Source organism: Agelaius tricolor, unplaced genomic scaffold (genome assembly GCF_023055355.1).
Source record: "Agelaius tricolor isolate 1412-34295 unplaced genomic scaffold, bAgeTri1.0.p SCAF_64, whole genome shotgun sequence".
Taxonomy (NCBI): Eukaryota; Metazoa; Chordata; class Aves; order Passeriformes; family Icteridae; genus Agelaius; species Agelaius tricolor.
The window spans coordinates 614,952-629,537 of NW_027269324.1; the positions used below are offsets into that span (position 1 = coordinate 614,952).

At 53.1% G+C, this 14,586-nt stretch overlaps 2 protein-coding genes across 2 annotated transcripts in view; both read right to left on the reverse strand.

Moving 5' to 3' along the window:
* Positions 1–14,586, reverse strand: part of LOC139605317 (uncharacterized) — an 850,331-nt gene that overhangs the window by 461,995 nt on the left and 373,750 nt on the right.
* LOC139605297 (olfactory receptor 14J1-like) lies at positions 695–1,627 on the reverse strand. The gene has a single exon (XM_071456658.1). The coding sequence runs from the start codon at positions 1,625–1,627 to the stop codon at positions 695–697; it is 933 nt and encodes a 310-aa protein (XP_071312759.1).

The window sequence follows — 14,586 nt, forward strand, 5'->3', positions numbered from 1 at the left end:
TGGCCATTGTGACACTGAGGGACCCCATGGAACCAAGGGCATCTTTGCATATGACACCACACGGGGTATGAGTGTTGACCTGTAGGAGCAACAGAGGGCTCTGCACAGTGACCTGGACAGGCTGGATCCAGGGCCCAAATCCAACAAGGTGAGGTTTAACAAGTCCCAGTGCCAGGCCCTGCACTTTGGCCACAACAACCCCTGCAGCACTACAGGCTGGGGACAGAGTGGCTGGAGAGCAGCCAGGCAGAAAGGGACCTGCAGGGACTGATGGACAGCAGACTGGACATGAGGCAGCAGTGTGCCCAGGTGGCCAAGAAGGCCAATGGCTCCTGGCCTGGATCAGGAATGGTGTGGCCAGCAGGAGCAGAGCTGCTGTGCCAGCACTGATCTGCCCCCAGCTCTGCACACAGACATTGCTGCTGCAGCTCCAGAGAAGGGAACACAAGGGGATCACTGCAGAAAACTTTGCTGGGAGATCCTTTACTTCCTTTAAATAGAGAAAGAGCACAGCCCCTCATTTACACAGTCTGTGGCCACAGGGAAGGTGGAGAGAAACAAAATGAGAAATGGCACAAAGAATGACATTTCTTTGTGGACAATATGAAAAAACTAAAACAAAGGAAAGAAATCTCCAAAATGAAACCAACAAGAAGTATCACCAACAAGTGATTTGCAGAAATTTTTCAGCAGTTTAATGTTCCTGAAAGCATCCAGTCATCAGTCTCCTCACTGCAGCCTTGAGCTCCTGGTTCCTCAGGCTGTAGATGAGGGGGTTCAGGGCTGGAGGCACCACAGAGTACAGAACTGACACTGCCAGATCCAGGGATGGGGATGAGATGGATGGCGGTTTCAGGTGAGCAAATATGGCACTGCTGAGGAACAGGGAGACCACAGCCAGGTGAGGGAGGCAGGTGGAAAAGGCTTTGTGCCGTCCCTGCTCAGAGGGGATCCTCAGCACGACTCTGAAGATCTGCACATAGGAGAAAACCATGAACACAAAACAGCCAAATAGCAAGCAGGCACTAACTGCAACTAGCCCATGTTCCCTGAGGTAGGAATGTGAGCAGGAAAGCTTGAGGATCTGTGGGATTTCACAGAAGAAGTGGCCCAGGGCATTGCCATGGCACAGGGGCAGAGAAAATGTATTGGCTGTGTGCAGCAGTGAATAGAGAAAGGCACTGGCCCAGGCAGCTGCTGCCATGTGGGCACAAGCTCTGCTGCCCAGGAGGGTCCCGTAGTGCAGGGGTTTGCAGATGGACACGTGGCGGTCATAGCACATGATGGTCAGGAGGAAAAACTCTGCTGAGATGAAGAAGAGAAAGAAAAAGAGCTGTGCAGCACATCCAGTGTAGGAGATGTTGCTGGTGTCCCAGAGGGAATTGTGCATGGCTTTGGGGACAGTGGTGCAGATGGAGCCCAGGTCAGCGAGGGCCAGGTTGAGCAGGAAGAAGAACATGGGCGTGTGCAGGTGGTGGCCGCAGGCTACGGCGCTGATGATGAGGCCGTTGCCCAGGAGGGCAGCCAGGGAGATGCCCAGCAAGAGGCAGAAGTGCAGGAGCTGCAGCTGCCGCGTGTCTGCCAATGCCAGCAGGAGGAAGTGCCTGATGGAGCTGCTGTTGGACATTTCCAGTGTATTGGCATGGGGATCTGTAAGAAAAGTAATCATGGAATAGTTGGGTTTGGAGAGGACTTGAAATATCCCAGCACAGCCTGGGGGCACTTTCCCCCCACTGCCTGCCCAGAGCTCTGCTGCCTGGAGCTGTCCCTGCCAGCAGCTGCTTCCCTGTGCCCAGGGCTGGGCCCTGCCAGTGCTGCCAGAGCCCAGCCCAGCCCTGGGGGCTCAGCTCTGCCCTGCAGAACCCTCCCAGCTCAGGCACTGCCCAGGGGCAGCTCTGGCTCTGCAGGCTCTGAGGGCAATGTCAGAGTGATAGTGGAGCCCTGGAAAATGTTAAAAATAGTCTTTGAAAATATTTGGCTTTGTGTTTTCTCAGATCACTGCACCTGCGTAAGCAGTATGATAAAAGATATAATTGTTAGATGTGATGATTGTTTAGTAATTAAATATAATTTTTATATAACCAAAGGAAGAATTATGGGAAACTATGTTGGAAATTTAAAGGGAGCTATGTTTAGCTGAAATCTGTGTATACAATAGATGAATATAAGTTTAATAATTAACACAAAAGTTAAGTAATGATAGAGTATAAAACATGTTCACCTCGAATGTATGGTCGGAATCAGATTTGGGTGGAAACTGCCCTGATTCCCAGAGCTCTTGAATAAAAAGCACCACATATAATCGCTTCTGTGATTATGTGTTTTTGAACGCTAACCAGAGCAACCCTGAGGAGGCTGGAAAAGCAGCACTGATGCTGCCTCTAAAGGGCTCTGTGCTGATTTCTGTAACTGCCTGGTTTATAAACATCTGAGAGGATTGGTTTTTTTTTTTAAACCTGAACTGCGAGATAAATATCTATGTGCAATTTCCTATCAAGACAACCCAGAAAAATAGATTTAAAAATCATGATTTCCCCTTTCATCCAGTCCCTGCATCGCTGTGGTCCCTGTATAACTTACTTGGAAATGTTCTGCACTTAAAGGCCATGCTGGGAGCAGCCCTGAACAATGCAGCATCCTCCCCACACAAGGAGAACACTCCCAAGCCTCACCAGCTGTCTCCTGCCAGCCAGATCTTGTCCCCCAGTGCTGGCAGCAGCTGCCAGGGCTGGCTGAGAGCTGTCCCTGGCAGGCAGCAGAGTCCCTGCCCCAGCACAGCGCCCTGGGCTGCAGGACCCTGCTCTGCAGGACAGCCCTGGGCACCCCTGGCTGCTCTGCACAAGAGACAAGCAGAGAATGTACTCACAGGCTCTGCAGGCATTGGCATGTTCCAGCTGCAGGAGATGGCTCCAGGAGCTGCAGCTGCATTGTCCTGCAGCCAGAGGTTCCTGTGCCAAGGGCTGGCAGTGATTGTGCCCCAGGCACTTCTCAGCCCCTTCCCAGCCCTGACTGATTGAAGCTCTCTGTGCCTCTGTGCTGTGCCCGGGCTGGCTGCAGGCAGTGCCCCAGCCCTGCTGGGCTGGCACAAGAGCTGCTCATCAAGAGAAATGTGCTTTTGAAGCTCTTCTTGGTGACCAGGAGCTGCCTCTGTGCCAGGAGCCCAGCCCAGCTCAGCAGCACAGACACAGCACAAGGACTTTAATGAGCCTCTGGGCCTTTGTGCTCAGGCCCTGAACATCAGTCCCTGAGAGGCAGCTGAAGAAACCTCTCCAGAACTCCAAGGCAGAATCCAACTCCAAACTTTCTTGGACTTTTAATTGCTCCCACTGAGGGACACGACTGAGCAAGTGTCCCCAGGCCCCAGGCAGAGCAGAGAACTGCAGGCAGTGATGACAGGTGGGGACAAAGAGAAGCCAAGTCTTGGTGCCCTGGGGCACAGCAGGGTCTGTGCCAGCAAGGGCTGGGAGGAGACACCTTGTCCTGAGGCCCTGGGGCCTCCTGGCCCAGCCCCAGCCAGGCTGGGCACTGTCAGCCCCTTGTGCTGCCCTCAGCATCCCCCCCTAGCCCACATCCCAGTGGCCTCAAGGATCTGCTGCAAGGAGTCCCTGGGGAGCCTTGCTCAGCAATGGCCCTGGGGGCTCCTTCATGCTCCCTGCAGGGACTGCAGGATTTTCAAAGGACTTGGGGTTTGGCTTTTGCCTTGGAGTCTCTGAGAGGTTTGTGCAATCTTGGCCTCCAATTATCTGCTGTAATTAGTCCCTGGAGAGGCTTTGTCAGTAACAACACTCAGTGGGGCTCATTAATACTTCAGGGTACTTCAGTTATTTTAAGGTATTTTGTTTTTTCCTTTTGATACAGACTCTGTGAGAGGTTTGTGCAATCATGGTCCCAATTATCTGCTTTAATGAGTCCCTTGAGAGCTTTATACTGACACTCAGTGGGGCTCATTAATACTTTGAGATACTCAAGGTTTTTAAGGTACTCTGGATGTTCCTTTTCACTCTGAGTCTTTGAGAGGTTTTTGTGTAATCCTGGCCTCCAATTCTCTCCTCCAAGGAGTCCATGAGGAGCCTGTGTTGACCTCAGTGGGACCCATTCATGCTTTGAGACACTTTGGGGTTTTTCCTCTGACTTTCACTCCTGGAAAGGTTTTTGCAATCTCCTCTCAGGCCCTGAGGTTCCAGGGCTCAGCTTCAAATGCACTACAGGGCTCATTAGGACCAAGATAGTCCTAACAAACCATGGCTCTGCATTGATTTCCCTCTGCTCTGGGGCAGTTTGTTAGGAAGCTTTCCTGCTGCAGGTATGGAAAAATATTTCAAAGAGCTTCTAGGAAATATGTATCATATTTTATAGTGTCCTTTATTACTTTTCTTAGTATACAAGAGGGGATTGCAGCATTCAGTGACTTATACTGACCCAGGGACACTCTTGAGGAAGTCTGGCTTGGTCAGAGAAGCTGTGCCTTGAGGTCTGATCAGTGTGGACCACCTTGCTCCACATTCCCCAACCCCATCCTGTCTCTCCTCACTCACCTAGGACCTGCTTTGCTTGGTGAACTGGCTTCACTCAGCTGAAGAGGGATTTTGACTTTTTAATTTTTTCAAGCAATCTAAAACTCCTGAGTTTCCCCATTGCAAACAGACACCCTCCTCAAGTGTGTGCCAAGCCCAAGGTGCCACTGAGACCACTCCAGACCTGCCTGGGCCAGCTGTGAGGGTGGATCATCATCCCAACCTGCACTGAGCCATTGCAAGGGGCTGTTGCCATGGACACTGCAGGGACCCCAGTGCTGGGTTTGGGTGCCATGGCAACCCCCATCAGTTCAGGTTTCCTTGGAAAGCAGCCCAAGGAGCCATTTCTGCAGCCAGGTTCCATGGCCCCTTGCCTGCAGAGCTGTTGCTGCCCTGGGCTGCCATGGCAACCCTGAGGACAAAGCGGTGCCGGGGCTGTTCCAGGTACAATTGCAGTGACACTGGTTGGTGCCACCAGGTGCTATGGCAACGGCCACGGGGACCCGTTCCTTAGATTGGTGCCATGGCAACCAATGCCTGGAGCCAGACCTTGCTCAGGGCTGGTGTCAGTGCCCAGAGCCAGAGGGGATCCCTTGCTGGGGCTGTGCCATGGCCACCTGCCCTGTGCCACACTGGCCGCTCGGGCACCAGGAACCAGCAGCCAAGGGCACTGCCAGGGCCAAAGGCCAGGTCAGCCAGACAGAAAGGGGCAGCGCTGGGCACTGTTTCCATGGCAATTGGCACTGGGGGGGACACCTGGGTCACCTGTCCTGGCAGTTGCCATGGAAAGCCCTGGCAGGCACTGAGGGCACAGCCCCTGGCACTGAGACACTGCTGGGCCGGGTGCTGAGAACAGGGCTGAGCACGCAGAGATGGTTTTGTTCTTGCTGAGCTGCAGCACAGCCAAGGCCTGTCCTGCCCCTTGTCCAGCCATGCTGGGGAGGGGCTGGGGCTGCGGGGGAGCTTGGCAGGGGACACAGCCAGGACAGGTGACCCCAACTGACCCCGGGCACAGCCCAGAGCAGAGCACATCATGCTCAGGGTATGAAGGGGGGGAACAAGGAGGAAGGGGGAATTTTGGAGGGAGGCTTTTTGCCTTGCCAGGTGACACTTAGGCAAGAGGGGGCCCTGTTTCTCCAGTGGGCAGGGTCACTACCAAAGACACAGACACCAACTGAAGGAATTGTGGCATTTATATCATGCACAGCTGCAAAGAATTACAAAAGGATAAGCTCAGCAAAGCACATCATCATTAGCAAAGAATTACAAAAGAAGCTCAGCAATCCTTCAGAACTCATCATGACATTTTGATGACTAACCCCTTGGTCAAACACTAGAGGTGTTTGTGGCAGACAATGATTCTGGCTGACTATCAAGGTACACCTTACAGACATCAGTAGTACTTTAGTGACACTGTTCTTCATTCATTTTTCTCAATCTCATTTGAGTTAGGAACAAGAATTCCGTTGTCCATGGAGCTGGCACCTTTTTAATTCCAGAATAATGCCCCCAGGCCCTTTGCTGTTCAGCTTTACCATGCTGTCTGTGGCTAACAAGGCCTGGGGGGGCCCTTTCCCCTTGGGCTGGAAGGGGCCGGGTCCCCAGTCCCTGAGGGGCACCCGGGCTCCTGGATGCAATTCCTGTGCAAGTCCCTCAGTGTCACAGCAGCCTTCCCATGGAGCCCCATGGATCAGAGCATTTCCCAAAGGGGCCCTTGGGGCAAACAGGGAGATTTGGTCTGGCAGCATGTGTAAAACAATATCCTGTCACATCTACTTGTTCTCACACAGAACACTTGGCTGCAGGGACACATTCCCATTGTTCCTGCCCAGGTTTCAGGACTCAGAGTTGTCTTTCCCAGGAGCTGCTCCTTCAGCTGCCTCGGGAGGGCCATTTGGCCTCTGGACCCACACTCGGGCTCCATTATTAGGACGGCTGCATCCAAACCCTTTATCTCCACAAACGGTGGTGATTGGAGCTGGAGCTCCTTTTTTCACAATCGTTCCTAAAATTGCAATATCAATAATTGTGCTACCCTGTCATGGGGTTGAATAATCCAATCTTGTTAACTATTGTTTCACAGAATTACTGTAATTTCTCCTGGATATTCAGCATCAATTCCTCCTGCCATGACATGAACACTTTGCAAGGCCAAGCTCCAAGGGAGCAGTTACCAAAGCAAAGTGTCCTGCAGGAATCTGAATTCCTGTTTCAGTATTGATGGCTCTCATTTGCTTTGAATTTCTCCTCATTAATTCCAGTGCATGAAGGCCCAGCCCTGCAGCCTCTGGGCTGGCCCTGCCAGGGGCCATCACAGCCAGAACAATTTCCCAGGCAGTCCAAGTCTCACTGCCCATGGTTGGATTTGCAAATTGGGGGCAGCCGTGCACAGCCAGGGGGTTTCCATTTCCCCCGCGGGCCATTGTTAAGGGCATGGAGCACATCTGGGAGATGGGTTCTCCATGGGCAAAGGTTCCCATCTCCTCATTTTTTCAACTGCTCTTTTAACAACCCCTTCACCCATTCAACCAATCCTGCAGCTTGTGCATAGTCTGGTACATGAAAAACCCTGCAGGCTTAATCACTGAATTTTTCACAGCAACAGACAAAGCACTCTGCATCACAGTATCAGCAAACCCTGGGAAAATAGCCAATTTCATCCCTTCCTCCTTTTTTCATTGTCTACAATCTCACAACGTTGACCACTGACAGTAGGGCCCTGGCCAATCCTGTTCTGTAGGGTATTTAGTGTTACATCCCTGAGCAGCCAAAGCTACCAAATTAGTATTGTCAGCACTATTTCACAATAATAATAATTTCACATTATTATTATTTCATATGTAGATATGCATATTGATATATATATAGACAGATAGATACAGACATATATATATAATATATATAAATATACAAATATACAAATACATATATACATATATTAAGGTCTTATTGTACAATAAATACATATAGTTATTTAGTATATTGATATTTCACTGGCACAAATGCAGCTGAGCTCAAGATTAAAACCTTCTTCTCTTGCTCCATGTGGGAGCATTCCAACAATAATTGTTCCTTCTGAAGGTGCTGTTTCCATTGGACTCTTAACAAATTCATCTTTGTCTGCCCAAACCCACAAGTCCTTTTCCTTTTCCATGTGCAGTTTTTGTGGTAGGCCAGGGACAGGCGCTCGGAAGATTTCGGGCTGTAACGGAAAGTTACAGGAATCCTTCTACCCCCCTCCCCATAGATAAGGATCACCCTTGGAATGTAGCCAGACGTGTAGCCCCCCTAACCTATGCATGCCAGTAACTTTCCACTCCATACTAACCCTAGAAAGTATAGCCAAACCCCTGTCTGACGTAGAGAGACCCCTTAGTCCATAAATACCCTTAAGACCTCTCAATAAACGCCTTTAACCGTCCACCACATTGGTGTCAGCGTCCGTTATTGGCCACAAGGGATCCCACAAAGGAGATCGAAGTGCTGGGCCCCTGAAACCAGGTCGCCGTGGCCTTCACAAGAAGGCAACATAGTGGTGCCGAAACCCGGGATCGGGACGGAGGGACGAGTCCGGGCGACGGGAGTACTCCTGGCCAGGGGACAGCACTCAACGCCAGAACGGCCATAACGAAGAAGGGGGACGCCCCAGAGACCCGCGATTCGTATGGAAGCGATAGCGAAGGTCGTAAGTTTGATACATATGCAATGGGGAATCAAATGTGAACTCAGGAATTTTAATCTCGCATTGACGAGACTCCTAGAGATTGGGGTCCTTTCTCGACCCATAGATATATTACACCCTGGGGTGTGGCAGAAATGTACTGTCGCGCTAGCAGAGGACACAAAAGCCACAGGCAGCAGCAAAAGCCTGAAAGCGTGGGGGAAGGCAGAAGCCGCCCTACGCAAAGCATTAGAAGAACAGGAGACGTGGAACGTTGCGCGCTCCTGTTTGTTAATCGCGCCACAGCTGGGGGAGGGGGCGGGAACGCGAAACCCCCCTGGTGGCGACCCGATTGAGAGCGGGGAGACGGGGGGGCCGGGCGCGACCCATCCCTCCTCCAGCCCAAGGCCCCCGGAGCTCTCAGAGCCCCCGGGGGACCCCCTGACCCCTTCAGGGGACCCGCCGGGGCCCACACCACCTCCGGAGCCCCCCGGGGTGCCCGCGGACCCCTCGCCCAACCCTTCCCCGCCGCTAGCCGACTTAGCGCAAGAAGCGGAGGGACTCGCACGGTCCTTTTGGGAGGGGCTGGCGGCAGAAGCCCGAAATATCGAGAGGGCAAGCGCGCGGGCGAGCGGCGGAGGGGATCCGCCGCCCTACCCGTTTGAATATGGCGCGGGTGGCCGGGAAGAGGGGTGGAGCCCGCCGGCTCACGGCGGGAAGAACCCAGAACCGCGGCCAGCCGCGAACACGCGTGCGCGGGAAACCAGCGCTGAGCCCATGCCCGGCCAAGAGCTGTGGGTCCCAGCAGACGCGCATGCGTGGGGGTGCAACAGAGGGCAGGCACTCGCTCGGGAGCCGCGCCTACTGATGCCACCATATATGGGAGAGATCCCTCCCTGCGGGAGGCAGGGCGAGCCCAGGGGGCGGCACCGGCGGCAACATCAGCACCGCCCCCGAGGGGAGGAGCGGGGCCGTAGCCGGACAAAACAGCAGCAGAGACCGGAAGTATATTGGCAGTCGACTTCCGACTCTGAAGGGAGCCACAGCTCCCCGGATCGCTCTACGGAGCCCACTGAGTCCAGCAGCGACTCGGAGGCAGAGAAAACAGAATCAATGCGGTTTCGGACGAAACCAATTAAAACTTTTAACACAACCGGGAACCAGCCCCAATACGAACTCACCGACTGGGGTAAAATCAAAATCGAATGCGCGGAATGGGCATCCGCAGCATCGGTGCATGCCTTCCCGGTGAGAATTACGGGACCCCAGGGGAACCAGCAAAGAACGTATACTCCCGTTAATTCCAAAGACGTTCAAACAACAGTAAAAGCCATCTCAGAAAAAGGAATTAACTCAGGGGTGGTTTCCACTCTCGTGGATGGTCTTTTAGCAATGATGATTTACTCCCTTTTCATATAGTGCAAATAAGCCGTATGCTTTTTGAGAGGGAGGGGACGTGCGGGATTCAGCCCCCTCCCGCTATGGATGCGAGACGGCCCATCTATGCCAACCCATAGTGGGGCAGGGGATCTTCCTACCCTATGCTCCCACAGGCAAAAGCACACAGAAAGGGAGAAACATGACCTACCCCAAACCCTTACCCACAAGGGTCACCGACGTCCTGACTGGCGATGAGGAAGCCTTCCAGATAGGCCAATCAGCCAGCTCAGACTCGAACCCAATCCTTCGCATGTTAGAAGCCACCTTTCTATCCCTGAATGAATCTAACCCTAACCTAACCGATTCCTGCTGGCTTTGTTACGATGTTAAACCCCCCTTTTATGAAGGAGTCGCTTTAGATACCCCCTTCAGCTATTCCACAGCCGATGCCCCTCGCCAGTGCAGATGGGACACACCCCGCAAAGGAATTACCCTGAGTCAAGTCACAGGTCAGGGCAGATGCTTCGGCAATGCAACCCTAGCTAAGCGGAAAGGCGACGTCTGCACCAAAGTAGTTGAGCCCGACAAGAAAAATAGTAAGTGGGTAGTCCCATCCACATCTGGGATGTGGGTTTGCCAGAGATCTGGAGTAAGTCCCTGCGTGTCTCTTGCCAAATTCGGTAACTCTAACGACTTTTGTGTTCAAGTTCTGATCATCCCTAGGATCCTGTACCACTCAGACGAAGAGGTGTATCACCTTTCCGAAAATAACAACCGGCTCCACAAGAGAGAAATATTAACAGGTATAACTATCGCAATGCTGCTCGGCCTAGGAGCAGCTGGAACGGCAACAGGTGTCTCAGCCCTAGCGACTCAACACCAAGGACTGTCCCAGCTGCAGATGACCATCGATGAGGACCTGCAGAGGATCGAGAAATCCATTTCCTTTCTAGAAAAGTCAGTCTCTTCACTCTCAGAAGTGGTCCTGCAGAATAGGCGAGGACTGGATCTCCTGTTCATGCAGCAAGGGGGCCTGTGTGCTGCCTTGAAAGAAGAATGCTGTTTCTACGCTGACCATACAGGAGTCGTTAGAGACTCCATGGCAGAACTCCGAAACAGACTGGCTCAGAGACAGAAAGACAGGGAAGCCCAACAGAACTGGTTCGAATCCTGGTTCAACCAATCACCATGGCTAACCACCCTGATTTCTACCCTAATAGGTCCATTGGCAATACTGCTTTTAGCTGTTACCTTCGGGCCATGCCTGCTGAACAAGCTAGTCTCATTCGTTCAGGCCCGCATAGAACGGGCTAACATCCTGTTCCTGGGACAGCCACAATTCCTGTGAACTCAACAGGAGATGCTGCCAGTCACGAGAGACTTGCCTGGTAGAAACTTACTCAGGTTTCCCAAGACCCTTTTCCCCTAATCAGATCTCAACTTCCTACCTCATTTCAGTGCCTATGTATAAGACTACCTCGTTCATTTGTGAAAGAGGGGGGGGAAGTGTGGTAGGCCAGGGACAGGCGCTCGGAAGATTTCGGGCTGTAACGGAAAGTTACAGGAATCCTTCTACCCCCCTCCCCATAGATAAGGATCACCCTTGGAATGTAGCCAGACGTGTAGCCCCCCTAACCTATGCATGCCAGTAACTTTCCACTCCATACTAACCCTAGAAAGTATAGCCAAACCCCTGTCTGACGTAGAGAGACCCCTTAGTCCATAAATACCCTTAAGACCTCTCAATAAACGCCTTTAACTGTCCACCACATTGGTGTCAGCGTCCGTTATTGGCCACAAGGGATCCCACAAAGGAGATCGAAGTGCTGGGCCCCTGAAACCAGGTCATCGCGGCCTTCACAAGAAGGCAACAAGTTTTTGGATGCATTTGAAGCCATCCAGGGGCTGCAGCTTCTTTTACCCGACTGCCCCACTGCTCCCACGGGGCTCCAACCTCAGCCCACTCCAGAGCCAGGGAACTCCAGGGAAGGGCTTCCCATCTGGGAATTTCTGATGGCACTGATTCCTCACATTTACATTGAACAAGTGACATTTTGTTGGGATCTGGCCAGACTGTGCCAGTTTGGTTTGACCAGTGGCCAAAGTCAGCACCAAAGACACAGACTCCAACTGAAGGAATCAGGTGTCATTTCCTGCAGCTCAGAGCAGCAAAGAATCTCAAAAGGAGCAGCTCAGCAATGCACCCAACCATCCCCACCAAAGATTGCCTGCAGTGATTGAGAAAGATCCAGCCCCAGTTACCCTCAGCCTTTACCATCGCCCAGATGCACACAGCAGCTGGGGAAGCTGTCACAGCCAAGGGCTGCAGAGCCACTCCTGGGCACTGGCAATTCCTGCAGGTGCCTCCAGCCACAGGTGAGGCTCCAACCCCGCTGGGAGAGGGCCCAGCTCTGACAGTGCTGAATGGACAAACTGACAGCACTGCTAGTGTGGCAACATCTGCTTTCATCCTCCTCTTGGCTCCCTCCCAAAGCCTGGCCAGGCCTCAAGGAGGAGCCAAGGCAGCTGACTTTGACCATTCAGCCCCACACAAGGCCAGATGTCAGATTTCATGCCCTTGTCTGGCTTCTAAATACACAAAGGTCAATACATGTTTCACTAAGGAGTGGCTACATCTATCACAGTGCTAATGACCATGCATATCTCATCAGGGAGCAGATACAAAGATAACCTTTGCTTGGAAGGTTCATCCAGAGGCCACCTTGGGCTCAGGGCCTGCTGTCCAGGCCTCACTCAGGGCTGCTGTCCAGGCCTTGGCACTTCAGGGACGTGCTTTAGTGCTGGGCTTGGCACTGCTGGGTGAGCGGCTGCACTGGGTGAGCTCAGAGGGCTTTTCCAACAGAAAGGATTCTGTGATTCCATGATGACATCCACTGCATTCAGCTGGGGCTATTTTAGCAGCATTACTTTGCTCCAAAAGTTCCCTCTTGCCCAGCTCCTGTGGCCTGAGGCTTCAGCTCCTTCAGCTCCTGGTGCTGAGCTGCTCATGCTGAACGAGACGACTCGGAGAGAAGAACACAGTCCATCCAATTCCTTCTGGGACACGGAGAAGGGAGGCTGTGCAAACAGGAGCATTGTTTGCTGTGGCCTCCTCTCTGCCCTTCATGCCTTTCAGCGCTTTGAAGCAGCCAAGAGCTTTCTCCAAGAGTGCAATGGAGCAGCTGTTCCTGCTCCTGGCTCTGGCTCTCTCCAGTCTCTGCCCTTGCCTGCTTCTGTCCCTCTTGCTGTGCCCTCTGTTCCCCCAGGGCTGGCTGGCTGCTGCCCAGGACTGTGGCACTGGCCCAGATCCAGTGCTCCAGACCCTCCTTTCTGTGCCCTTGGAGCTGCCTGGGCACAGCAGCCTTTTCCATCTGCAAGCTCCCCATGGACAGGGAGTGCCCAGCTCCGTTCCTTGCACAGCCTCCAGGAGCCCAGGGCTGCCATCTCAAGTCCCTGCTGGCACTGGGGGCTCCCAGGTGCCTCAGGCTGCTGTGACACCGCTGCACACGGGAGGGAACAGGGGCAGGGGCTGTGCTGAAAGTCAGCTCCATCTGCTGCTGCTGCTGCTGCTGCTGCTGCTGCTGCTGCTGCTGCTGCTGCTGCTGTGGGGTCATTTGTGCAGCCCTGGCCCAGAGTCAGGGATCAGATGCTGCCAGTCTCTTCCAGCCCTGGCTGCTCAGAGGTTGGCCTTGGAGCCTCAGGTGGCCAAAGGCAGCTGCTGCTGGGCCCTCTGTGTGCCCGTGTTCAGCAGTGCTGCTCCATCAGTCTGTGCCCAGCAACGGGGAAAAGCCTCAGCCCTGCAGGGCCAGGAGCTGCTGGGCTCTGCCTGAGCAGCTCAGCCAGCAGGAAGGGAGCTGCTCCACACAGGAACCAGGAGCAAAGGACATTCCTTCTGTAGGACATGTTTTCTATTTACAGGAATAAAAGGAAAAAGAAAAAAAACTATATAAAATGTTAAAGATGAAAACAAAACCCAAGTGTTAGTGAAAAACTTCTGAAACTTGCATTAAAGAGGTAAATGATCTTTTTTAAAAGGGAACTCAGTTATTTACATTGTAAATGTGCTGATGGCATGGATCCATCTTACTGACCCCAGCAGCCTTTGAAAAGATTTTGGGCTTTGTTTCCAACATTGCCATTTGAAATTGTGCTCAAAGCAAGAGGAAATTGCTTTGTGCCCTTCCAGCTCCAAGCAGGACGGGGAATGGAAACTCTGTCAAAGCCCAAATCCTTTAGAAGATGACCTTCCTTCTCACCCTGTGAATGAGCTGCACATTCCCTTTGAAACTGTCAGGGATTTCTTAAAGACACAAAGTCCCACTGACAGCTTTTTGCTCTGGTTTGGCAGTGCAGAAGGGCAATTCTCCATCCATCACCTCCAGACTGCACTGCCTCAGGAGCATGGCCCACTCACCAGCTTTGGCCCACTCAGGCACTTCTAGAGGAGGAAGAAAGTGCAATTGCACAATTCCTGCCAATCAAGAAGGAAGAATGGGACAGACAAACACCCTGTGCAGATCCAGGCGTTCAGCTGGGACTGTGGAGAGTTTGGGTCCTTGCCAATTGGATGTGTGTCCCCAGCTGCAATCTCTGGGCCTGCAGCAGAGTCTCACTCACCTGCCAAAGCAGAAAGCTCAGGCGCTGTGCTCACAACGGGCTCGTCTGATGCAGAGCTGTGAGAGCAATGTGAGGGCAGAGCCAGCCCAGCTGGGCCCAGGGCTGAGCCCAGCAGAGCCCTGGCAGAGCCCAGAGCAGCCTCAGCAGCCGCAGAGCCCGGCTGCAAGGAGAGAAAGCAGAAACCGCCTGTCAGCTGAGGGCTCCTGTGCCCTTGTGCCAAGGCCTGCGGTGCCCAGGCCGTGCTGGCTGTGCCCAGAGCTGTGCCCAGAGCTGCCCATCCCTGCTGCCTTTGGCAGCAGAGCAGGAGGGCAGGACATGTGCCCAGCCTGCAGCCAGCCACGGCACATCCAGCCCTCAGCAGCTGCCCAGAGCAGGATGCTCCTGTGCTCGCTGCCATCTCCCAAAAGCTCTGAT